Raw genomic sequence first — 26,220 nt, 5'->3', positions numbered from 1 at the left:
TGCTGCAGGGCCAAGGGTGCGGGAATCATTTCCTGGCCTAAGTCAAAAGCTTCCTGCTTGGGCATGAGCTAGGCTTTGGTTTCAGTCTGCCCTAGATGTTGAAGATATCCCAGGAGAGCCTCCTGACCCTGAAAGCAACTCCAGAGTTTTCATGCATGAAATCAAGATACCCAGAATTTTCTACATCCTAAGACTGAGGCACTCCCACCAAAGCAGCCAGTACCTGAGAAGATATTCTACAGCCCTTGTCTAGACTCACATTTTGTTTTGGACTGAGAGGGGGCAGGACTGGCTAGCCCTGTGCTTGAACATCCTATACACCATTGACCCAGCTGCCTAGTTGGGGAGGTGGGGCCTTTGAATTGCCTGAAAGCCTGGGCAGTGCTGGCGGTACCTGGGCCATGACATCATGGGACCAGATGTCTGCAGCTGACGTGAGATGTGCTTTGCTCTCCACTTCTGAGGGTCTCAGTAATGTGGGGCCAAACACGGTGGCCAAGTTGTGAAGTGACATCTTGTTGATGGGCTCCTTCTCAGCAACCCTGAACGGGGGCAGTGAAAAGAGAAGTAACTCCTCAGCAACCCTGGGAGACCCAGGATACGAGGCTAAGGACACCTGTAGGAGCTCCCTGAAGGATCACTGGGGCCATTCACCTACCCTCCCTCTCCTCCTCCTGAGTAGTGATCTGCTCGTGGGAAGGACATTAGGCTGTGGGACTGAGGTCCCAGCTATGTCCCAGTGTATTAGCCTACCTGCTGAGCTGATGGCAAACTCTTTGGGCCAGGACCCACAACTAGCAATGCCATTGTCCTTGACTTAGAGGTAAAAAACATTATAAGAAGATAGAAAACACAGGACTGGAGAGATGGCTCAGTGGTTAAGAGCACTGACTGCTCTTGTAGAGGACCTGGGTTTGATTCCCAACGCTCACACGGCGGCCACGAACCGTCCTTAACTCCAGTTCCAGGGGAATCTGAAGCCCTTTTCTGACCTCTGCGGCACTGCATGATACGAGTGCACTCACATACATGTAGGCAATACACTCATACACATAAAAATAATAAATATAAAAAAAGGGAACATTACTGCTCTAAGAACTCTTCCTGTAATGTATACTTATCACAGCCATGCAGTAGGTACCATTATTATCCTCAGATGATGAAACTAAAGCAGAGAGGTTAAGTGACTTGCCCAAGCCACAAAGCTAGTAAGTGGCAAGCTGGGATCTGAACCCTGAGCACTCTGCTCAAAAGCCTATGCTGTAACTATTCTGCTTTTACTCAGGATCCAACAGTTCAGCTGCAGGGAATCAATAGTGGGTGGGGCAGGGCAGGGAGGGCCGGTAGCCATGGGGCAGCTGCTAACTGGATCTCTAGTTATTCTTGCTGTGCCGGAACAGTTTTAACTTCAGGCAGGTCTGGGGGCTGAAATTCCCCTACTGTTCCAGAAGGGTCTGCTCATGGGACTAGGCTATCTCTCAGGTTTGATTTTGTTTCTCTTACATAATAGGCCAGGTGCTCTGTTGACAGGTCCCGAGTGACAGTGGGAGTTTCCCAGTATCACCAAATACATCAAGAATCCTGGACCTCCCCTGAATCCTATGAAATATTTTGGGGCTGAGACACACACATCCTGGGCAGGGCCTCTTACCTTACTCCCCAATACCCCATCATTCCCACCCTCTGGGCAGGATTCACAGATGTACTTGCTGACTGCTTTGGAAATTGGCAAACACTGCAGTGCCAGCAGGCAGCTATGCAGCAGGCCACCTCCTACTCTCTCCCCTAGTCAGGGACACAGAAGTGGGCCTAGTTCCCAGGGTGGAAAACCTAATGAATTTTCCCTTCCCACCCCTCCTCTGTGCATCCTCCCACAATGCTCGCCAAAGTATTTGGGAATTGGTTGGGGCCTTGATTCTGGCCAAACCAGAGGGAGGGAAAATGTCTCATGATGGAGAAAGCAAGACAGCAGCCCCAGTTGTGTCCAGGTCTCCACTGGCCCTCCAGAGCCTGTGATGGCAGAATCACAGTGAGCACCTTGAGGGGAGGACCTCAGAAGTGCTGGTCACTGAGCAGTCCCTCCTGAGGGGAGGGGGTCCTTGGTCCAGTGGCAAGTGGATTTAAGGGAAACACAGGGACTTCTCTCCAGTGGTGTCTGGGATTAGCCCTGGGCTGAAAAGTGAGTGATGAGGACATCTGGGACAAGGGTCAATCCTGAACACTGGAGTGGACATCAGCTTGAGCAGCTCTGGTTTGCCTTGACCTTGGGAGGGGTGAGGGAAGGTGAGAAGGGTCTTGGTTTAGGATTCAGAAGATGTGGCTTCTAAATTCAGTTTCATTGCTAAGCCAAGCAATTCCCTGCTGGGTGTGGGCCAAGACCAGTAGGTTTCAAAGTCTTAACAGTAACAAGCACATCTGATGATGTAACCTGGAACACATTTACCAGTAACTGAACAAAGCTTACTGTCTGCAGCATACTCTGTTGCTTCCCATTATGTTTTACTAAAAAAAAAAAAAAGCACTACTGGGCTGGGGACATAGCTCAGTGGGTAAAGGCACTTGCCACCAAGCCTGATGACCTGAGTTTGATCCCTGGACCCTATGTAGTAGGAGAGAACTGACTTTCCCAAGTTGTCCTCTAACCCCCAGGCATAAGCCATGGTATGTACACGCACACGCACACTCACACACACACACACACACACACACGATAAATAAACGGGGGAAAAAGCTACACTGACTAAATGAACCACTTATAATTTGGGACCTACTGATTTAAAAATTCATCTGAGGCCCTGTGCTCTAGCTCCATCGTTCTGAGCATCTCATGGCTGGTTCTTAGATAGGGTCTTGTTATGTTGCCCAAGCTGGTCTTGAGATCTTGGGCTCAAGCACTCTTCCTGCTTCAGTATCATGACTACAGGTATGTGCCACTATGCCTGGCTATGGCTAACAACTTAGGCTGCTATGGACAGCCCAGCAGAGGCCCAGTACCCAAGAGGCAGAGCTGAGGAGAGAGGTCTAATGGGATGGGTGGAACAGGTGACTGCCCTGGGTGTATGTACACCTTCTCCAGGCCCCACCACTCCTTACCTTTTCAAGTGTTCCAGCAAGAAAAGGAAGGTGATAAGGTTGGGATCAGGCAGGGAGCGGAGCAGGTGCATCATGCAGTTCTCCTTGGCAGCAGGATCTGACAGGGCTGTAGGAAAAGAAGGGGTTGGGGCAGGGCCTGGCTGGGGGGTGGGAGACTGGAAGCCTGGCTTAGAGCCCCTGTGCCATAAGGCACACCTGTACTATGGAAGAACCTAAGCTGCAGGGGCTTAGGGAAGAATAGCCCAAGGTGGGGATGTGGGGGGCTGGTATGTGGGCAGGCTGTTAGTGGCAGGTTTTCCTAGAATGCCTCACCATGACTTGTCAGAAGGCAGGCTGGAGGAATAGCCTCTTCCTTCCCTCCTGTACTGGCTACGTCTCCAGTGCCATCCCACCCCTACCCTATGCTAGTTTAATCCAGTGGTGGTGCATATTGCTAGGGATGGGGATGTTTTCTGTCAGCCACTTCTGATGCTGGTACCCAGACTGAGCACTCCTAGAGCTTTGCCTCTGGAGAAGACGGGAGGATGTGGCAGGCCTGGATGTAGCCCAGGTAGGTGGATGCAGGAACTCTGCTGGCCAGTACCCTTGGCAGAGATGAGGAGAGCCATCCTGAAGGGCTCAGCATAGCTGTCCTCAATGTCCTCTGGCTCAAACCAGCTTTCTCTCTGGCCCAGGAGCTGGAGCTGTTAGCTCAGGGCATTCTTCCCTAAATGCCTGTGTTTCCAGGCAAGCAGATCAATATGAAAGGAGGAGGCACAAAAGGGCCAGTCTGGGGACACACAGGCAGAGAGGTAGATGAGTCCTCATCCTTGGCCCCAGGCCCCCAGCAGGCAGTACCTCTCCTTCAAGCCCTTCAGCTGTGACTGGGGCAGGCAGTATACTGGACAGGCAACTGGGCAAGGCAGGCCTCAGGTATCTCCTCCTGCTCTTTTACTTCTCCAGTCCAGGAGGCTTAGCTTGGTCCAGCCAACCCTCAGGAACCCAGGAGCCTTACCAATGCCCTCCATGAAGGCTGGGTAAAGTCGGTCTGTGAGGAGGGGCTCTGGCAGTTCTCGGAAGTAGAGCTTGAGGGTTCCAGCGATGGCATTGATGTCCATGTCGCTCAGCATCAGCAGGATGTCCTTGTTATCTGTAGAGGAGGGGGCAAGGTCAGGGGCCTCTCAGTCATCTCTTTCTCCCCTGTGGCAGCCTTCAGTCCTGTTTCAGTCCCCTAGATCTGTCCCCTACATTCCCTCCCACTGCATTTCAGCCTCTGGCCTTTCCCTAGAAAGGCAGGACATAGGTGGTGTCCACAGGTTCTGTGTCATCCTGGGTAAGGGGCAGCAGGGAGGCAGGCTGGGGTCCATCTGTTGTGGCTTCCCAGGAGAGGAGGGGATTGCAACTTATCACCCAGAGTCTTATAGCCATATTCACACTACATGGCACACACCTGAACTCATGTTCTGAGAAGCCATACAACAGTATGATCTCAGCCCCTATCCTGTCCTTGCCCTACTTGGACTCATTGCTGCCTGCACAGTTCAGGCATCCTGAGCACTGGGTATGCTGCCTCAGCCTGACTTCAAAGGACAGGGAAGAGGAAACCAGAAGGCCAGGCAGGCTACTCCGAGGAGGGACTTAGGTGGAGGCAGGCCTGCCCTATGTGACCAGGACCTGGAGACACTAGAAAGGAACCTAGCTAGCAACATGCACTCTGGAGTCAGAAAGGTGTAAATTTAAGGTCACGGGGCTGGAGAGATGGCTCAGCAGTTAAGAGCACTGACTGCTCTTGCAGAGAGGACTTGGGTTTGATTCCTAGCACCCACATGGGCGGCTACGAAATGTCCTTAACTCCAGTTCCAGGGGAATCCAACGCCCTCTTCTCACCTTTGCAGCATTGCATGACACGGGTGCACTCACATACATGCAGGCAATACACTCATACACATAAAAAAAATAAAAATACAAAAAATATATAAAAAAAATTTAAGTTCAGGCTCAAAAACCTACAAAGCTGGGTAACCCAGGGCAAATGACTTGGCCTCCTGAGCTCCACTCTTTATTTGCAGCAGTGGTTAAGAAATTAATAGTGGAGGGGCTGGAGAGATGGCTCAGTGGGTAAGAACACTGAATGTTCTTGCAGAAGCCCCGGGTTCAAAATCCCAGCACCCAAATGGCAGCTAACAACTGTCTGTAACTCCAGTTCCAGGGGATCTGACAGCCTCTTCTGTCCTCCACGGGCATTGCATGACATGGGTGCACTTACTTACATGCACGCAATACATACATACACATAAAAATATAAAAATTGGGGCTAGCCAGGTGTGGTGGCACACGCCTTTAATCCCAGCACTCTGGAGGCAGAGGCAGGCGAATCTCTGTGAGTTCAAGGCCAGCCTGGTCTACAAATTGAGTTCCAGGACAGCTGGGGCTATAGGGAGACCCTGTCTCAAAAAGACTAAAAAAGACCAAAAACAAAAGAAAAAATTGGGTCTGGAGAGATGGCTCAGCAGTTAAGAACACTGGTTGTTCTTGAAGAAGACCTGGGTTTGAATCCCAGCACCCACATGGCAGCTAACAACTGTCCATAGCTCCAGTCCCAGGGAATCCGACAGCCTCTTCTGACCTCTGTAGGCATTGCACACGAGTGCACTCACCTACATGCAGGCAATACCCGTATACACAAAAATATGTAAAAATTTAAAAAATGAAGATATTAAGAGCGGAGGAAGATGAAATGGGAAGGTGCAGGCACTGTACTTGTCATGGGGACTCAGAAACAGGGCACAGGCCAAGGCTGCTCTCCAACCAGCTGCATGGATACCACCCACTCCCACCAGCCCCCTCCACTCACTGGCATCGAAGACAGCCTTCAGCGCCTGGATGTCTGTGGCAACCCCTGATATCCGGTAGATGCCCACTTCCTCAATGCCCCTCTTCTCCACTTCTTCCACACATTGCCGCACGATGTAGGGCACCTTGGAGCGCTCCCGCCTACAGGACATGGGTACAGGGAAGTGGAGGGAGCCTCCCATATTGGCGGTGCCCTTTAGCCCCCTCCACAGCTTTAGCCTCTGGGATCAGAAGTCAAGGCAAGGAAAGGACTGAAGAAGAGGCTATCCCATTCCACCAAAGCTTGCCTGCTGAGGCATAGCAGAGGACATGGTAGGGAAAAAGGCCAAAGACTGGGAAAGAATGTCCTGTTGGAGTCAAATGCTTGGAGGTGGGTGCAGCTCAGTGGCAGAGCACTTCTGTAGCAAATGTGAGACCCTAGCAATGAAAGCAATAAAAATATTCAAGGGGGGGCTGGGCGTGGTGGCGCACGCCTTTAATCCCAGCACTCGGGAGGCAGATGCAGGCAGATCTCTATGAGTTCAAAGCCAGCCTGGTCTACATAGTGAGTTCCAGGCCAGCTGGGGCTACATGGAGACCCTGTCTCAAAAAGACCAAAAAAAAAAAAAAAATGAAGGGGAAAGACAAACAAAAAAAACTCATGAGGTGCTAAGCAGCTAATCCACATGAGGAGGGCAGGTCAGGACCCAGGAACAAAGTGCCCAGAGGGGTGGTGGGACCTGAAGGGTATGGTCCTTGCCCAAGGGACAGCTAGCTAATCACCCCTGCCTCTAGCTGACTGCTGTGGCTAAGCCCCAATGTGGGCCTACAGTCACTGTCACATCTTCTCATTTACTGCAGGAAGCAGACACTCTGGCTTCCCTCTGAGACTGCACACTGTTTCCATGCTGGCTCACTTATTTCTAAAGTGCCCTGGGAGCCAGAGACCACACTTTGCAGTCATTTTTGGCCTTTAAACTGCCTGTGATGACTGACTGATATGTTGCTGGTAGGGGCAGGGGATCAGGAGGCAGGAGCTGGCCAGCACCTAGAGGCTGTGCCACTTGGACCCCCAGGCAGGGCAGCACCTACTTGGTCACTACGCTGATCTTCACCCCAAAGACACCGGTCTGCTTTTTGGATGGGGTCCTCTTCAGGCTCATGTCACGGCTTGTGAATTTCATGGAGAATTCCACTTTGATCTGTTCAGAGGGTGAAGTAGGCATGAGTTTCCCAGCAGTCCCTCCCTCCCCTCTGTCAAGGGGCCTCCTTCTCCAGGACTGAAAACAGGGCTCCCTGGAGCCTGAAGGGTTCCATGCACACCTGCAGCTGGGAGAGGGAAGGATGTGGCCTAAGAGGGGAGAACACTGGGATAGGAGAAGTGGCGGCAGCTCAGAGCCCAGAGGAGGATGGGAGGGATGCTGGCCGCTGTTCAGATGTCCCTACTTACCCCATTCATCTCGATCACATCCGTGTGCCAGTTCTTGGTTTCTACAGTTTGTGGATCCAACTGCAGAGAGAAAGAGGGAACATAAGAGAGGAAGAAGGGACAGGTCAGAGGCCAGCACTCTCCCTGCTGGTTGGCAATCGCTCACAAGCCAGCTAAAGGGTCAGGAAGGCCCAAGCTAGAATGCTTATCTTTAAATCAACCTGTCAGAATGGCTCCAGCCCACAGGCCCCCACAAGCCTTGGCTAGTGAAGGGCCCCCCAATCCCATAATGAAGAGGGTACCTTCTATGAGGCACTGTGCCCGTCACATTATTCTGGCTCCTGACCACCACACTGTAAGATGGACAAAAGTAGGAACTGAAGGTTCAAAAAGCATGCAACTTGCTCAGTCACAACAGAGTAGGTAGCTCCTCATCTGTGCACGTGGGGTGCCAACTGTGAAGGCAGTGAAGGCAGAAGTGAAGAGCTTTCCAGAGTTAGGCTCCTGGGTTTGAATCCTGGCTCAGCACTGCCCTGAGGCAGGATCTGGACCAGGTAATCTATCCCCATACACCGCAGCTAGTAATAGGGCCTGCCTCACAGGATCGCTTTGAGGATGCAATGCACTAGCTTAAGTAACATGGTTGGCTCTCAAGCAAGGTAGCCTCCACAGGGGAAGCCCCCTAGACTTGGGCTGGAGCTCCAGGGAGGGACAGGTGTTGGGACTGTTTGGGACTCAGAGGCCTTCAATTTAAAAAAAAAATTTTTTTGTCTTTTTGAGTCAGGGTCTCCCTGTAGCCCCAGCTGGCCTAGAACTTGCTATGTATATAGACCAGGCTGGAGATCCGCCTGCTTCTTCCTTCCAAGTGCTGGGATTAAAGGCATGTGCCACCATGCCCTGCTTTTTTTCCCCTTTTTTTAAAAAAAAATACTTTTTACTTATGTGCACAAAATAATTTTGAAAAATAATGTATTCCCACTGGGTGTGGTGGCGCATGCCTTTAATCCCAGCACCCGGGAGGCAGAAGCAGGCTGATCCCTGAGTTTGAGGCTAGCCTGGTCTACATAGCGAGTTCCAGGCCTTCTGGGGCTACAGGGAGACCCTGTCTCAAAAAATACAAAAGAAGGAAGGAAGGAGGGAGGGAGGAAGGGAGGAAGGGAGGGAAGGAAGGAAAAATTATGTGCTCCCTAGCACTTTATTTTTTGTATTGGGGATTCAACCTAGGGCCTTGTGCATACTAAACAAGCACTCTACCTAGGCCCCCACCCCCAGCACATTTTAAAGTCAACATCCCAACATTTCTATGGTAAGTTTAAGTAGCTATAGAGACTATAATTTCCAGAATAATATAAATATTGACATCTTAAAATGGTTACTTCATTCTTTGAATGTATACAGCAGAATCTAATTGCCATAGTGATTCAACACCCACCACCATCCACTTAAAAACACACGAATGAGCTCAGTTTTTTTTTTTTTGGTTTTTTTGACTTTTTGAGACAGGATCTCCTTGTTAGCCCCAGCTGGCTTGGAACTTGCTATGCAGACCACGCTGGCCTCAAACTCACAGAGATTCACCTGCTTCTGCCCCCTAAGTGCTGGGGTTGTGTTTTTGAGACAGGTTCTCACATAGTCTAGGATTGACTGAGGCTGGCCTTGAACCCTATCCTCCTGCTTCCACCTCCCAAGTGCTGGGATTATAGGCAAGTACCACAAAACTAGGCTATGAGCTCACCTTTCCCTTACATTGTCTTTTTCTCTGTGTTTATGTCTCTATTCCATTTCTCAAGAGGTTCCCCTCAGTTTATGCTTTTATATTTTCAAGTCTTGTACTTACCACCCTGTTATAGTTTGCTCCTAAAATACATCTAATACACAAGTGAAAAATTTCCTGAGACTACAAGTTTCCAAATATGTGAAACATTCTGGATTACAAGCATTACTAGTGTGTCATTTAAAAGCTCAGACACATTACAAATTTTAATAAATACTAAGTAGCAAAATAACATTCTGAGGACCTTTATGTCAATGAGACAGGCAGAAACTGTTTCTGTTTATTATTATTATTATTAATTTATTTTTTTGGTCTTTTTGAGACAGGGTCTCCCTGTAGCCCCAGCTGTCCTGGAACTCACTATGTAGACCAGGCTGGCCTTGAACTCACAGAGATCTGCCTGCCTCTGCTTCCTGAGTGCTGGGATTAAAGGCATGTGCCACCACGCCCGGCAACTTAATTCCTTTTCTCTCTCCCTACCCTCCTAGCCCTTAGTAGATCTCTGCACCTTCAGGGTCATGTCTGTCCCTCTGGGCCACTACCCCCACAGAAAGCAAGCTGAATGTGGGTCAGCCCAGGTCTTTCATGTGCCAGTCACCTCTGATGGGGTCTGGGGCTGTACCTGGCTGGTTCTGGGCCTGCAGGGGCCCAGACCCTGTGTTCAACAGTCAGTTCTCTGCACAAAGGAGGAATGGAATTGAAGATAGAACGCAGCACGGGGAGAACCAAGCCCAATCCTCTCCCTTGGGCAGAGCCCCACCCCCCAGGTGGGGTCCTCTGATAGTTACCATCTTGCCTATTGCTCAGGTGCACTCAGCCAAAAGGCTCAAGGTCAAGGGTCCTATGGTGTCCCAAAAGAAGCCCCAACTTCTCTTGTTCAGAAACTCCTGGACGTGCAGCACAGCACAGGCTGCCTCCCACAGTTCCTTCACCCTAGCCAGACTGCTAGGTCTTATAGACACTGGATCCCAGTCTGCTCTCAGTTCTGTCCCCCAGTAGTGGTCCACACAAGGTAGAGGGATCTCAAATGCCCTTCCCAGCTGACTGAGACAGATGTATCCCTTGATCCCTTGCATCTGTGTTGTTTTTTTTTTTTTGAAACAGGGTCTTGTTATGTTACACCCAGGCTTCTCTGGAACTCGCAATCTTCCTGCCTCAGTCTCTGAATGCTGGGATTTCTTGTGTGCACCATGACGGCTGGCTTGTGATCAGTTCTTTCGGAGGCAGGTCTCTCTAGGTACTAGCAGAAAACTCTGGCAATTTCATGTTCCTGATACCTAGGCAGATTCACTTTACATCCCTCTCCTGTCTTAACCGCATCCCCACCCCCCATGACCTGGCATCTCCTCTAGACTGAGCCAGTGTTCCTAGAGTGACGTAGTCCAAGTTTGGAAAGGGCAGAGATTAAGAGCCAGGCTGTCCTGGGTCTCCCATTCAGCCATGTGAATTTGGGTGGGCCTCAATTTTCTTATGGGGGTATTTGTGTCTATCTCACAGGGCTGCCTGACAGTTTGACAAACCCTTTGCACAACATTACCTACCAGTGTGGTTTAAGCTTTCACAGCTAATCCCATTCTGGACTAGACAAGGACACAGGGACTTAAACAATGCAAAGAACCTGCTCAGTGTCTAATACCTAGGGAGTGGGAACTAGGTACCTTCAAGTTTTTCTGACTCACCCTCTCTGCTAGAGCTACACGGGACTGTGCAATAAGCCAAACCTGTCACCTGCACCTGCAATGGTTAGTTGTCGTCACCATGATTCTCTCAGAAAAGAGACATTAGACTTCCTTGAGGAGCCTGGTGTCTGGCTACCTCAGGCACAAACTTCCTGTTTCCTCTCTTCCCCACCACATGGATCTGTTTTCCTGGAAGCTTTTGGAATAGGAAAAACCTGATGCTAAGGTCTGGTTCTAGTCCCCTCTTCTAGAAAGGCTTCATGGGGGAACCACAAGACTACAGTCCTACTGGGTGCCATTTGTTGTAGGTCTGCATGCTCTGACCAACCCTGGGTTAAAGTGCCCCTTCTTGTTTTGCTGTAAGTTCCCACCACTGCCATGTCCCTGGCTCCTGCTACAGGTATGGCCCCGGTACCTGCTTAGAAAGTCCTGCCTAGCTCCTTAGGGCCCTGACAATGACGCTGGTTCCCAGGAGGCCAGCAGCCTTCAGAAACCAGTCTATTTCAGGATGTCATTTACATACAGAGAAGGGAGGGTGGGGAGCCGAGAGGGACATGGCACATTTTCCAGAGAAATGATGCTGCCTGAGTTGCAGCGACTATTTATAACCCATGGGAACTGTGGACTCTGCTATTTCCTGATTAGATTAGTCCTCTGGGCACAGAAGCCAGTCTCTGGGATGTCAGTCCAGGGTACGACCCTTATTCTCAACAGACAGGTGCCATGCAAGGGTCACAGGAACAGGCACTTAGGGAACCTATGACCATCTGAAAGAGAGAGGCAAATGGGGCTTGTGAGGAGGGAGAGACTGACAGATCTGACAGATAACATACCTGTAGTGAGGCTCCCCCAGGGTAAGGCCAGGCAGGACGCAGAAGCAGGCCATAAAACACCTTGGAGGCAGTTACAAAGCACAGACATACAGCAACTCAACTTTGCTTTGCACTTAGGCCCAGTGACATGGCCGCACATTCCATCCACTCCCTAAGAGAAGCAAATGCTTTTAGGCTGATGTCTGAGAGAGCACCAGGTCCCCAGCCACAGAATGCAGGGGCTCTGCTAGAATCCTGCAGGTGGCTATCTCTCTTTCTAGACCAAAGTGGCCCCATGTTTAAGACAGGAAGCACTGACATGGTCTTATGGAGTGAGGATCTTAAGCTCCAAGGATTGAAGAGGATACTCTGTGCACCTGAGTGTCCCTCAGAGCTGAGTTTTGGGAACATCCTTCCATGTGGAAACCCTTCTTCCCAGACCCAGCTCTTCCCAGCCCAGGCAGGTGACCTCATCACTTCTTGGCCAGGTTCTCGTGCTTGGCATTTAGGAGGTACTCAGCAAGTTTAGGCCACTCTTACTACTAGGGTCTCCTTTCCTATTCCTTAGCAGGTGACAAAGCCATCTTCAAGCTAGTGTTCCTGACTTCTAAGCTACACTCCACTACACCACAAGCTTTCTACTATATGGCGGGGCTGAAAGTATTCTGGGAATGATTGCTGCTGTTTCACTTTCCAACAGGCCCTTATGTGGGTTGTTTAATTTTCAGTCAGGAGCCTGTTGTAGCCTTCTCTAGGAGCAGCTGGGGACAAACAGAAAGAACTAGCCCCCCCTGGTCTCAGTGGAAGGAGAGAGAGAGGCAAGAGCAGCCTTCAGCAGTGCCCTGGGATGCACTTAGGTTCAAAGGATGACACACATCACTGATGACAACGTTCAGCAGGCCTGCAGGCCTCCAGCTCCTTCCTCACAGTCCCTCAGCATCACTTCTGAAGGCTAAACCCCTTTCCTTACTTAGAGCTACCCCTCACCCCTGCCATCACTGTCACAGCACTGGAAACTAGAGGTGCCCTGAGGAGCTGGGCCTCCTGCACAGCCCCTGACCTCCTGCCCTTTGAGGCTGTTCTCACCCTTCCTATCCCTCCTACTCTACTCTGTCTTTCATCCCCAGAGATTGAGGCCTGCTACCTTGCCCTATTCTGGAGGAGGATAGACCTCCCTCAAGATCTAGAGCTGGTTTTAAAGATTCATAAAAATGAAATGCTCTTTTTTTTTTTTTCTTTTTGTGTGTGTCTTTTTGAGGCAGGGTCTCCCCGTAGCCCCAGCTGTCCTGGAACTCACTATGTAGACCAGGCTGGCCTTGAACTCACAGAGATCCAACTGCCTCTGCCTCCCAAGTGCTGGGATTAAAGGCTTGCACTACCATGCCCAGCAAAAATGAAATGTTAACAAGTGCAGTAAATCCAATATACTCAAGTTTTGCCCTAAGAGGCAGCAAAGGCACATCAGACCACTCAAGAGGGACCCTGAAACCAGCTGCTTATAGGCATCTGGATGTGTTTTTGGGGACCCTTGACACAGGCTAACTAGGCCAGGAGCTTGAGCACCTGAGCCATGTACCATGTTTGCTGTGGGTATGTTTCTATAACTCTGATGCCAGAGGACACAGTGGCTGTCCTGGGCTAACTTTCCCCTGCCCTCACAAGTGTGGTCACACACTTAGGGCTGGGTCCCCTGAGAAACCAAGCCAGCCTGTCATTGAGACATACCACAGGCGTGAGAGGCACAGGAGGGCGGGAGTAGGCAACAGGATTTGCCAAGAGCCTGCCTCGCCTCCCTGGAGCAGGGTACTGAGGATTCTGTCAACGTGGCTGCTCTGAGCTCAGGGAGGGGCAGGAGAGCAGGCCTCCATTCTGGCTTCCAGCTCAGCAACTGGGTCAGAAAAGACCAGGGTCAGGCTCAGGAAACTGTCACCTCATTTTCCCAGAGGCTTGGCAGCCTCACTGTAAAGCCCCGCCAGTTATGCCTCTTTAAGCCCTCACCCTCGGAGACAGGTACAGCAGGTCCAGGCAGGCTGCCCTGAGGGCATTCTGGGACCACAGATTGTCCATATACTCCCAAGGCAGCCACAGATGCCTCTGCTTGTCTCCCCTCCCCCTCTCAAGAACTTTGAAGTTCCCAAGGCCCACATATGGAAGAGGTTTAGTAGCTCTGAATGAAGCTTTTATTGAAGCCAGGTTAGCTTCTTAGTACCACAGCAACCTGCCTTTTCCAGCACTCCATCCCAGAGGCTCAGCCTGCTTTGTGCAGACCACACTCTTAGCCTCAGGCTGGGCATGGCTGCACTTTGAGGGGAAGCAGACAAAATTCAAAGCTGGGCTGCTTCTGGACCCCCACTTTTCCTCCAGCCTTGGGCTCTGCTACAGCCTTCCCTACCAAGGGGCAGCATGGAGACTTTATCCCAGGACCAAGCTGAAAATAGAAATCAAATGTGGGCCCTGTCTCTGCCCAGGGCCATGCTGGGGCCAGTAGGGTGGCAAGGGCAAGGGTAATGGGTCACTCGGGCATAAAGGAGTGGTCAGAGCCAAAGCAGTAGGCATAAGGCATAAGGCATGAGGCTTTCCAAGGTCCTTCCCTGGCTGCCATTGGAAGGACAAGGGTCTGGAAGACCACTATGGGCTCAAAGGCTTTAACTTGAGTTGCTTGGTAAGAATTACTATTTTTAACGTTTTATTTATTATTTTTATTTTATGTGTATGTGTGTCTTGCCTGTATGCAGGTTAAGTGCACCTGGGTCATGCAATGCTGGCAGAGGACAAAAGAGGCTGTCGGAGCCCCTGGAACTGGAGTTATGAACAGTTGTTAGCTGCCATGTGGGTGCTGTGATTCGAACTTGGGTCTTCTGCAAGAACAGTCAAGTGTTCTTAACTGCTAAGCCATCTCTCCAGCCCGCTTGGTAAGAATTATAAAGTCCTTCTCTGAGACCGACTTTATCTTCCCTTACCCTGGCCAGGAGCATGTTCTGGGCACAGAGTCTGCTGCCAGTGAAAATGGGGACACTAGCAATTCCACTGCCTGTGTGACTCTGAATGGACTCTTCCCTAGGTCTCACATCTTCTCTGAATCTCTTGTTCACATACATTACCAAGAGCATCCCTATGCCCACTAAGGTATAGCACACTGGGCTAGGACATACACCCTACCAAAAAAGTAGGAACTTTGCACCTCCACAACGTCCCATCCAGGGTCTCAATGGGTCCCATGGCCACCCTGACAAGTGGTCACCTGAGAGATATCCACAGGACCAGGCAGGTGCTGGAAGGCAGGTAGCACAGGTGAGAGCTTGTGTACACAGCCAAGTTATCTGGATTTGAAAGCCAGCTCCTCTGATAAGTGCCATGTGACCTCATTTGGGTCATTCTCTGAGCCCAAGTTTCTTCACATATAAAACAGCATGGATAATACTAGCACTTGCCTCATAGAGTAACAAAAGCTAAGACTGCTGTACCCAGGTCATGCTGAAAACACATCACCACTAAGCTGTGCTGAAGTCTCTAGTGACTCCCCTCTTGGTGGCTGGCAAGGCCCTATGCACTCAACTTTGTCCCCTATACTCTACATGGCTTCTGCTTATCTCTGGACACACCTGTGTCTGAACTCCCCTGTGGGTTCCTTTGCCTGGACTGCACTGTTCTCAGATCTTTCATGGCTGAACCTTCATCATTTAAACTCCCCATGCCAGGCCTTCATACCCTTCCTCTCTAATCCATTACCCTACTTTCTTTTCTTCATGAGTCATCTGGCATGAAATTATACCTTACTTATTGACTCCTGTAGACCAGGCCTAGCTGCCCGGGCATCTCTGTACCAGCACAAAGAACATGCTCCAAAAACATGCATGTCCTGGGACTGGGAGGTGGCGATGGAGACAGCAATACCCTTCTACCAGGAGTCTTTCAGGACAGGGGTCACACTGGAGTTACGGATGGTTGTTAGCCACCATGTGGGTGCTGGGAATCATTCCTGTTTGCTTCTCTTCTCCCCTGTTCAGTGAATGTCTGACCTTGGCCCAGAGGCAGCCCTGTGACCACTCCCATCCAGACTCGGCTGTGTGTTGAGAGTTTTAAGGCTTAAGAATGGCAATCTTAAATCCAAGGCCATCATATGAGCTAGAGTCTAAGAGATCATCCCATTTAGTTCCCTTATGACACTGATACCAGAGTTAAAGAAATTTGACAGTCTCATAGCAAGTTAAGCCAGCAGACTCAGGACTGGAGAAATGAAACATTTTAACTCCCACCAGTCTGGGACCCTTCCTCCTCTAGGAACCTGTGCCACATGAGCCTGTAGACTGTGGCTGCTGCAAGAAGGCCTCCTGGAATATGGTCATGGTATTTAGGCACCTGTTGTGAAGAAGTACTATGGATATCACTGCACTGATTGTGCTTATGAGGCACCAGCCCTACTTAGCGTCACTGTCTAGGATAGAGATGCTTCTAGGCTATAGGTCAGGGACATACTTCTGTCTAAGTAGGGCCAGGGACCCCCTCCTCCCCAAGGGATAAGGACAATATACCTGCTCTAAGGCTCCCTGGGATCCAGGACTGACACTGGCTTTCTCCTGTACATTGGGGCAGGCCCTGGGAGCAGGAGGTTGTGTGTTTCTCTAGGCCACCAGGGAGTTGCCAGAACATCTGTGACAGGGAAGCCAAATAGTCTTTCATCAGCTCCCAACATATAGCTGCTCAGCAAAGGGGCGAGTCCTTCCACACAAGTGCCCTTTACCAACATGTGGCCACTCTCTCTAGCCAGCACCTGTGGAAGTTTCTGGGATCCTTCTAAAAGCCCTCTACAGCTCTGTCCTCTTGGGCCTCAGGCCTCACCACTTCTGGCTGTTACCACATTCCTGGGTGCCAGCAATTTTAGCCTTTCAGGAACCACCTTGGTTAGCAGGCTCAGCTCTTCCTGGTCCACGGCCATCCAAAAGTAGGATGTATATGAGGATCAGAGACACTGGGGAGACAGATTGTCCATCCAGTCTCAGGTGAGAAATAGCATTTTGGCAAGTTCACTTAGAGCAAGGACTCTGTGAAATGGCACACTATACATGGGGTGGCTCTGCATCTGGGTGGGACATCATCAGATTTGCAGTCAAAGATGCTTGCTCTGGGAAGCCAGTTTGATGGAAAGGTGGGAGTACTGGGGTTGGGAGACTATCCATGTGGCCCCAGTGGAGAAGTCAGGGTTTCTCATTTGGGAGTGGGGCGGGGAAGCACAGTGGTTGTGGGAATGCAGGAATGATTAAAAAAAAAACCCACTTCCTGCTTGCTGTCCTGGCCACGGTCCTGCCCACAGAGGCCTACGAGGAAGCAGGCTTGGGGTAGGGGGTCTCTAGCCCTTGGAAGAAGTGCTCATCCTTTTGCCTGAAAGAATGCTAGCTATAGGAATGAGAGTGGGCCAGTAAATGGCAAAGACAAAAGAACACAAGCTTTCTTCTCTATAGTAATATGAGGGGAAGAGGGCCAGCAGGCAGAGCAACAGGCAGTCATAGCCAGGACATTTCTTATATTTGTTTTTTAAGTATTTTACTTATTAAATTTTATTTTATTTTTATGAGTGTATTGCCTATATATAGAGGGTGTCAGATCCCCTGGAACTGAAGTTACGGATGGTTGTTAGCCACCATGTGGGTGCTGGGAATCAAACCCGGAACCTCTGGAAGGACATCAAGTGTTCTTAACCACTGAGCCATCTCCCCAGCCCAGGTGATATGAATTTTAGATCACGCCGTGGCACGCACACGAGCACACACACACACACACACACACACACACACACACGCACACACACGCTAAATAAATAACTGTAATAATTTTGTTGTTGTTGCTGTTTTGGTTGGTTTGTTTTGGTTTTTGTTTTGAGACAGGATCTCCCTGTAGCCCCAGTTGGCTTGGAACTCACTGTGTAGACCAGGCTGGCTTCAATCTCATAGGGGTCCACCTGCCTCTGCCTTCTGAGTGTGTCACCATGCCTGGCTAGCCAGGATATTTCTGTTGCAAAACGTTTTAATTTTTCTTAGTCTTTCTCTCTTCCCCACTCCCTCAGAAAGGGTCTCATTATGCGTCTTATACCTAGCACCCGTCAACACTCCATGGCAGGAATGTCTCAGGGATATGCATCTGTGTGCAAACCTGTGATATACAGAACTGTCAAGTTAAATGATTCTCTAGAAGGGACTAGAACCTGTCCTATGGCCATCTTAAGTCCAAGATCCCTCAGACAAATGACCCTAAGGTACTCTGCATCTTACATTTTTTCGGTACTATATCTGGCCCTTTATATAAACAGGGTGGGGTGCATAGCTGTCACAGAACAGAAGGGCTTAGCTGTAACACCCCTTCTTCTCTCCTAAGAGATGTTCTTTGGAAGCTTGGACTTCTCAGGCCCACATGGCCACATAAAGCAGACAAAGGCCCCAGAGACTTTCCTTAACTTCCTCTGCTCCATGGATCCTCAGTTCAGGTTGAGTCTCCACTTTGGGTCAGTATTTGGCATGGTTTGGGTCAGAAGCCTTGGGTGCAGAGAAACAATAGTATTTCCTCATAAGGCAGACACAAAGGACCCCATTAAAACCTTTGGATGCTCCAGGACTGGCATGCAATTCCTCCTTCAGTCCCTTCCCCTCTTAGTTTCAACCTAAGAATCCAGACACAGGCAGGATGGGAGGAAAGGCAAAACTCTGAGACTGCTCCACTTGAGTATGATTTGAGAGGAAAAAAATAAGAAAAAGAGAAAAGGAAAAGGCGTTGAACACTGCGAGCACTGGCAGAACCCACAAACCCAAATGCCACGTGTCTTCTCTGCTAAATGCTTACACAACAAACCAACTGCCAAGTCAGGGTCCAGAATGAGGCTTCAGTTTCAAAACTCTCCTGGGGCCATGAGCAACCCTACTCCAGCCCCACTGGGCCCCTAGGAGAGCCACTGTATCTCCTCCTCTGCTTCTCCAGCAACCAGAGGCCCCTGGAACCAGATGCTTCACATTACTTCAAAGACTCAGTTTTAATATCAGGATCTTTCCATCAGAAGATTCTTCGGCCCCAGCATGGGGTCCCCAGATGAGTCACCCTGTCCTCCAGCATTTGATGCCTTTAGATAGTTGGGAACAGGAAGGCCACAGATATTTCAGCAATCATAACATCAAATCCTCAGGGCACAGTTAATGAGTTGGCCCCTCCTGCCAGGCTGGGCAGAACCTGGCAGTTTTCTCCCACCCCACCTAAACTGCCTATTCCCAGCTCCCTTGGCCTGGCAATGGGCATGCCACTCTGAATTAAATAGGTTAACTCAGCTGCAGAAGGAAGGGAAGGGTAAAGCAGGCCTCACCCCCACCAGCACACCTACTAGCCTACTACACAGCAAGGCAGGCTCAGGAAGGTGGATGTCCCTGTCATCCACAGTACCCACAACACTGACACACTTTGTCACACAGTATGTGCTAGAGGACTGAATCACAAATTATGAAGTATAGCCCAGGGCCAGAACCACTCTGCAGTTGTACTGACGCCAATCAGCTCAGTAGCCCAGCACCTGGATGGCCTGCCACCTTCGGCCAGAGATCACTATAATGGGACTGTCAGATGCTACTGGAGGCAGTTAGCCAGGGAGCTCCTAAAGTGGCTTCTAGCTTTTGCTAGAAAGGAGAATTGAAAGTATGGCTTTTATGGTTTAGAATTTTAACCCTACCTGCCAGATACTCAAGTAAACTGGCTCTGAATGACTAATTCTAGGTCAGGAACTTGATGGGGTAGTTTCTTGCCAGCCCTGAGGTTGGAAATCGATGTGCTCTGGGATGGTGTGTGCTGGCCACAGCAAGGCCTAGAAAGGGGATGGCTCCGAGCTGTCGGCAACAGACAGCTGCCTCAGCACAGAGGGGCTTTGGTAGCTGCTGGGGCCAGCAGGGCTCTGTTCATTCAGTCCCCAGGGAGAATGAAGGTGACATAGGGGCCAAAGCAGGACAGCTCAAGTTGCTACCCTGCCCAGCACTTTCTAGGTCTGATGTCACTTTTAAAGGGTCAAGTATGCCTCACTGGCAGATGAAACCAAGAACATTCCTCTTGGCAGGTGCTGGCAGACACAGATCTTGTGCCCAGGGTCTTCCTCTGAGCAACGGGAAGATTTGCCAGCCCCATCACAGACTCCCTGTCACTAACTTGAAGGATGAGCATGGCTCTGGCCAGCTAAGACTGGCACCCTCTTGACAACTTAGGCAGTTGATTTAGTCTGCAGTTATCAAGCACTTACTGTGTGCTAGGCACTGGTCTGGCTTTTCCTTGGTTGCCTGATGCCAGGGCCCAAAACCAGCCCCAAGGCAGCCTGCCCAGCTGCAGGACAGTCAGCTTCTATCTTAGACTTTAATCTTAACTCAGGTCTGGGGCTGTAGGCAAGACCCTGAAGGCAGTCTGCCCTGGCATAGCTCGGTCTGAATTGCCTGCTGGGTCAGACACCCTCTGGCATGTTGTCCGAGTTGCCTGGTGCCCAACTGGCATCAGACCAGCAGTCATTTGGGTGGTCCCTGAAGAAGCAGTCTTCAGCCCGGAGACTCAGAACATCACTCCCTCCCACCACTACTCCTTCTTCCCTAGTGGCAATGATCCCTATAGTTTGCACAAAGGAAGCTCACATTGCAGACCATGTTGAGGTGCCCCTCAGCAAAGGGATGGCCAACAATGTCCAAGGAGGCATGGGGGTGGGGGTTTGGATCTGTGCTGGGTTCCTAGGAGGACAATGAGACTGAGTGAGGCTTCCTGCCTGCTTCTGTTCCTGCCAGCATATACTCAGGAGGCAATTAGGCAAAGTCCACTTGCATAGGAGATAAACCTCTTTCTGGGGAGACAGGGACAGATGTAGAGAAGGAAGCCAGAGTTGGCGTGGGGGTAGCCACTAGCCTTCACCATTAAGTTCCAGCTGCTTAAAGCATACCCCTGTATACATCCTACCCTCTGCCCTGGCACTTCTGGAATCCATTAGAAGATGTAGTGCAGAGGTACAGAGCACACTACTAAGGTGTAGTGCAGAAAATGCCCAGCAGCCTAGCCCTTCCTTGGTCCCCCCAGCCCTCCAGTACCCCCTCCAGTCCCTGCTAGCACCTTGTGGCGGAGCAGCTTGCTGCGCACTCGGCCCCAGAGCCTGGCGCCTGTATTGGGCATCCGCTTGCTTCCAGGCTCCTCCAGTTGATCCAGGCAGCAGTGCTCCAAGGATTCACAAACTGCCTTCAGGCTGCAGTCAGGCTGAGGCAGGATGTCCGTCATGCCGGCGGGCAGCCTGCAGGGCCAGCTTCAGGCGGGGATGCAGAGAGGTGCACAAGCAGCGCTTGCTGGAGACAGCTTGCTGTGATCACCGGAGCGCTCAGCCCTGACTATTAGTGGGGCAGCTGCTAAGCGCACAGTGGTGCGGGCTCGGGCTCCGCGGCTCGGATTTCTCCTCCCTTGGAATCGTCCACCTCCTCCTCCTTCCCTCTCCCTGGAGACTGCAGCCGGGGTAGAGTGCGGGAAGCAGCCTCTGAGTGCACCACCAGTAGAGGTGCCTCCCGCAGCCTGCTGCCCTCTCCTCTGAGCTGCAGCCCCAGTCCTGCTTGCGGGACACCCAGTGTGTGCGCCACAGTCAAGCGCAGGCGGCACGCAAGTGCTCCCGCCCCACCGAAGGAAGTGACTCAAAGGCCTCAAAGGACGCTAGAGCTGCCCCCTCCAAAACCACCCAGGCCTGGGCTTTAACTCTTGGCAAGCTGGCGCTCCTCCTCACCCACCCTCCTTCCAGCCCCTACTAAATAAAGTTTGACAAGCAGCTAAACACAAGCCAGTCTGGACCCTCTACATAGCTGTGTTAACTCCTTCACCACCAGGCTGCTCTTGGGGTGGGCTAGGTATCAAGGAGGCATGAGGCCAAGCCAATAGGGACCTGCATGGGCCAAGGTTCTAGGTAAAAGCTGCATTTTGGCCATAAAGGGCTGTTTTCTCCCCTGGCAAATGCCTTGGAGTTCCACTACCCTACCCCACAACTCCTGCCCTATGGCACACTCCTCAATGCCAACTTAACAGACACTTGTGGACCCTGCCTCCTTTTGTGGCAAATGTACAGGATAAAGAGGATCTTAGCTGGCAGCCCCAGCAGGCACTAGGCCCCTATGGCTTTCTTCAGAAACTTTGCAAAAGCAAACATGATTCTGGTCATGGGTGTCTGGTAGGAGGTACTCCTTCCCTTGCTGCTTTTAGTCACAGTCCTGTGCATCTCACCAATAAAGGCCTTTGCTTCAAGGGGCAGATGATGCCCAAATGGCAGAGGGGCAACTGTGGCACCTTGGGAGCATTAGTAAGCTCTTGTGACCTGTAAGCTAGTGAATGTTCTAACTGAAGTGGGAGGTGAATCATTCTCAAGATAACCATTCAAGTTAAGAGTGGTGCTTAGAGACAAGAGAAAAGCCAGAACTTTAGATGGCGAGGGTCTACACAACCCAGGGGTTGAGGACATCATGCCACTACAAAGCGGGGCATGTGTAGGAGGGAAATGAGCCAAGTGCCACACACAAGGCTTTTAAACACCACTGTGCTTACATGACAGTGGTGTTCCTGTTTCCCTTTTAAGGGTGTGAGAACCGGGGCCCAGAAAGGTAACATTCTGGTATGGGGTCATGCAGTTGCAGCTAGAAAGGAGCAGTGAGGCCCTTGCAAAGCCCCTGTGGTTCACAATTACTGCTAGACTGAAATGTGGATGGTTCTTGGGATTCAGAAAAAAGAGCTGGATCGGGGCATAGGGACCAGTTCTTGGCATCTGAATACCCTTACTGGGTCTCAACCAGTGACAGTTTCAGTCCTTGGAGCTTTCTGAGAAAGGGGTAGTTTCACCACAGGCAGGGCCAGGCAAGAACTGCTCAGAATAAGAGCTGCTCTTCTTTAAGTAGTTGGTACAGTGCTGACCCTCTGGGTGAACTAACAACTTCCCCCCAACTTTATGAAAGAATAAGCACCCCCAGTTAACACCTGAAGAAATGGAGAATGCAACCTGCCCAAGGTTAGGGTGGGCTTCGAGTGCAGAGCCTCTGCCCCGATACCCTGAGGGAAAGACCCTGGGTCGTGCAGGTGGCACTCTGAGCTCTACCTGAGACCTGAAGGGCTAGAACCAGGGCCAGGGCTCTGGATGCCTCTGCAGTGCAGCCCTTCTCCCAGGGCTCTATATACCTCTCTGTCTTCTGCACAGCACAGCTGGGAGGGCTATAGAGGCCACACAGAACCTCCTCATACTGGAGCTGAAGCTGCCTAAGGTCACTGCACTTGAGTGACAACAGCTTGGTCAGCACCCTGAGAGGGAAGTGAAGAGACCAACAGAGGCAGGGAAATACCTGCTCAAGCTGTCCAACTGAGGCCTCATTCTCCCTGATGCGTCTCTCACTAGAGGGCCTGGGTCCCACCTGGGAGAAGTCTTCCTTCAGCCCCAGAAGGACAAGACAGTTCTCCAACCGTAGCTGCCACCAAATCTGTTTCCTCCAGGAAGGCTTTGCTCCTTCCTACAGCATACACATCTTCACCCCTTTCATTTCATTGAAGAGTTAGTGATGGAGGGTCTGGCTAAGAGCCTGATGCTGGGGTAGGGGCTAAAGGAATTAGATGAACCAAAAGGCAGCATACGACAAAACTGCTAGCCTGAGGGAGGGAGGTGCTTCTCAAGAGGTAGTAGGGCTTTTGTGCACTTACTATTCATCACATGAAGATGGAAGAGGTGTCCTCTCTGCCTTCAAGAAGCCTAGGGTTATGCCACCAGGATAGTGCAGATAAAGTGCCATGAAACTTGAGAGAAAGAGATCATTTTTGGCCAGAGGGAATCAAGGATGGCTTTGTGGAAATGGGGCAGTCTATGCATGGGGAGTCAGTCACCTCACTCCTCCCACAAGGCCCCAGTTTTGCTCAGCATCTCCTCAGCAAAGGTGCAATGGCTGGTTGCATAACCAGCTGGGAAAGTACCATCTGAACTGCTCACCTTGTTCATCCATCACAGATATGCAGCTGGTATTTGCACTGACCCACTGTTGGCTTCCTAAAGTTCCCTTCCTTTGAACTGGGTCACATACCAGAGTACAGTCTGAGGAAATGATATACTGCTCCCCACCACTGGTGTGTGGGAGAAAGGGGACAGGATAAATCCTGTTCTTAAAGTCCTATACTTGTCTGTCTTGGGAACCCCAAGCTCAACACTTGTCTGGGTAAAGCAAGCTCTGATTGGATGAGCGATGGCCAACTGGTCTCCATGGTGACAAAAGTGCCTTAGCAGATGGGTAGCTGAGTTGGGAAGCTCTTCCCTGGAGATACTCAGCTTTCCTTTCTTCCCTATGGACTGGGGTCTTCCTTTGGGAACAGCACAGATTTGCCTTCTCTTCCCCAAGCCCTGACTCATTCTTTCCCGAAATCAAGGTCTAGGAGCAGGAGAGGGGGAGCTGAGCCCTCAAGAATGTCCCTAGCACTTCCTCAAAAGCAGCAGTCTGGAATCTGGTCTCTGCAGCCAATCACGGACCCGTCCTCATCTCTGCTAGACAGGCAAGGATCACACTAGCCTGGCCACTCAGGAAGTAATCAGATCTTCTTCTGGTGTCCTCCGTGTCCATTCAGTCACACTTGGCAGAACTGGCCTGGAGGACATGCAGGGGCCCCTGTGTCTAGATAAACAGAGCCTGGGTGGTAAGGCCCTCACAAACAGATGTCACTGCCTTTGGAATTAAAAACATTCCTGGTGGACTATCCTGTCCTCCTTCAGTCTCTCCCCAGGCTCTCGGCTAGAGGAAAGAGGGACTGTCCCTAGGGAGAAGTGGGTAGGACCCCAGGCTATATGTAAGGAAGGGGAATCCACCAACCAGCACAGCTGTAACTGAGGCAAAATCAGGTCAGCAGTAGCATTGCTGAGGGGGAAAAAAGGTAAACAAGAATAATAGCCAGCCTGAGACGTGTGGGCAGGAGAAGCAGGGACTGCCATAGCACTGCCTACTGACAGCTGGGGGCGGGGGGTGGACCAGCTTTCAGGCAAATCCTCCAGCCTGTGAACATAGGAGGAAGGTTCTTTCTCAGAATCTCAGGAAGAGGGTGACGCTTCTCTAGAATAACATCCTTTTTCCTAGAATGACTTTCATCTCTGTCCTAGCCCAGACTAGAATTCCCATCCCTTGTTCCTGTCCTTGTAGTTCAAATGTAGGCCCCTCTACTGGGGACTCAGGAGTGATACGGGGTAAGGGAAGCCCCAACAGGTCTCCCTGAGAATCCCAAGTACGAGTCAAGAACCAGAGGAGCCTGGCAACCAACTGAGGATGAAGATGGGGAGGGATCTGCTGAGAAGGCTCCTCTGAATCCCAGAAGAGAACAGTGTGGCATGGGTCCAAAGGAACAGAGCTGGAAGGCTATATACTGGTGGTGGGCAAGGCAGGCTAGGGCTGTAGGGTATAGAGAAGAAGTCTGAGAGGACTCTTATGTAAAGACAGACCAGAGAGACCAGGGCCCAAGGAGAGACCATGTTAGCTAGGGGTGGGGTGGCATAACATAGGGAGAACAGTGGAAAAGGAAAGGGGTATAGCCTATCAATATTGGTGGCTTTACAGTCCCTGCAGTCTTTGTTTTATTGTTGGCTTGGTTTTTTTTTGGTCTCTGTGTTCTTGTGTACTCTTCCCATGATAGGTACTCATCCTAGCCAAAACCTGGGTACTGAGAGCCAGAGGTCTTCCCAGATTGAGAAATCAAGAACAGTTTCTAAGGCTATCAACACATTCAGTAGGTCCTTGCTATCCATTTATCCATTCATCACTGAATGGATGCCTACTATGTGCTAGGCACATAGAGCCTTCCCAAAGCTCACAGTGAAATGGAACCGAATGGTGTCCTTCCTGGGTATGCCTCAGTAAGCTTCCCTCTCTAAGGAGTCACTGGAAAACAGCTAGGGTTCTTTTTTGGCGGGGGGTGGGTGGGTGTCTTTTTTGAGACAGGGTTACCAGTTGGCCTTGAACTCACAGAGATCTACCAGCCTCTGCCTCTCGAGTGCTGGGATTAAAGGCATGTGCCACCACACCCTGCATCAATCAGGGGTCTTTTAAGTACTCTGTGCCTCAGCTCAGAGCGCCCCAGAGGGCTTATCCCTACCTGCCAAACATCCAAACAGCTGTGCATGGGGTTATAGTAATCTGGGCTCTGAAATCCCAATTCTTTGTCCCTAAGTGGCTTCCAATGACCATAGATAGATGCACAGGGTAAGGCTGAGGAGCAGGTTCCAGAATGGCCCAAACTTAAAAAGCAAAGGAGGCAGCCAGGATGAAAAGCTACCAAGTCTACCCAAGATGACCTGTCCTCTTGACACCTGCCCAGCAGCCTGTACTGGTTCACAGATGGTCCAAAGCATATGCTGATTTCCACGCAGCCTCTCTCCACTGTCTGACTACCTCAGGTGGCTCCCTGCATGGTTTGTGGTGGCTCTAGGTGGACAGAAGCTGAAATAGCCTTAAGAGCTTGTCTTCTGTGGAAAGACTGTTTGTACAGTATGTCCCTGGCAATCCCTAATGTTTCTCATGGCACTTTGACCATGCAAAAGGGTGGAAAATCTGTTTGAGCCTTTGGGAACATCCAGCTCCTCTAGAACTAAAC

The 26,220-nt window shown here is 50.8% G+C and overlaps 1 protein-coding gene across 5 annotated transcripts in view; it reads right to left on the bottom strand.

The window, feature by feature from the left end:
• Abr (ABR activator of RhoGEF and GTPase) overlaps positions 1-26,220 on the bottom strand; it is a 205,384-nt gene that overhangs the window by 2,722 nt on the left and 176,442 nt on the right. For 4 of the 5 annotated variants that reach the window (XM_008828743.2, XM_008828744.2, XM_008828745.3 and 1 more), the window contains 6 exons: positions 7,355-7,414; positions 6,997-7,106; positions 5,927-6,066; positions 4,088-4,222; positions 3,094-3,199; positions 395-542 (listed from right to left, as the gene is read on the bottom strand). In XM_008828743.2, coding sequence (XP_008826965.2) covers positions 395-542; positions 3,094-3,199; positions 4,088-4,222; positions 5,927-6,066; positions 6,997-7,106; positions 7,355-7,414 — 699 coding nt within the window. Of the gene's footprint in view, positions 1-394; positions 543-3,093; positions 3,200-4,087; positions 4,223-5,926; positions 6,067-6,996; positions 7,107-7,354; positions 7,415-20,703; positions 21,076-26,220 lie in introns of those variants that run through there. The other variant, XM_008828747.3, reaches the window with a different exon arrangement.

This window comes from Nannospalax galili, unplaced genomic scaffold (genome assembly GCF_000622305.1).
Source record: "Nannospalax galili isolate Female #2095 unplaced genomic scaffold, S.galili_v1.0 scaffold212, whole genome shotgun sequence".
NCBI classification, from domain to species: Eukaryota; Metazoa; Chordata; class Mammalia; order Rodentia; family Spalacidae; genus Nannospalax; species Nannospalax galili.
The sequence above is the reverse complement of the archived record's forward strand: the minus strand, read 5'-3'. Positions and strand labels throughout refer to the sequence as shown.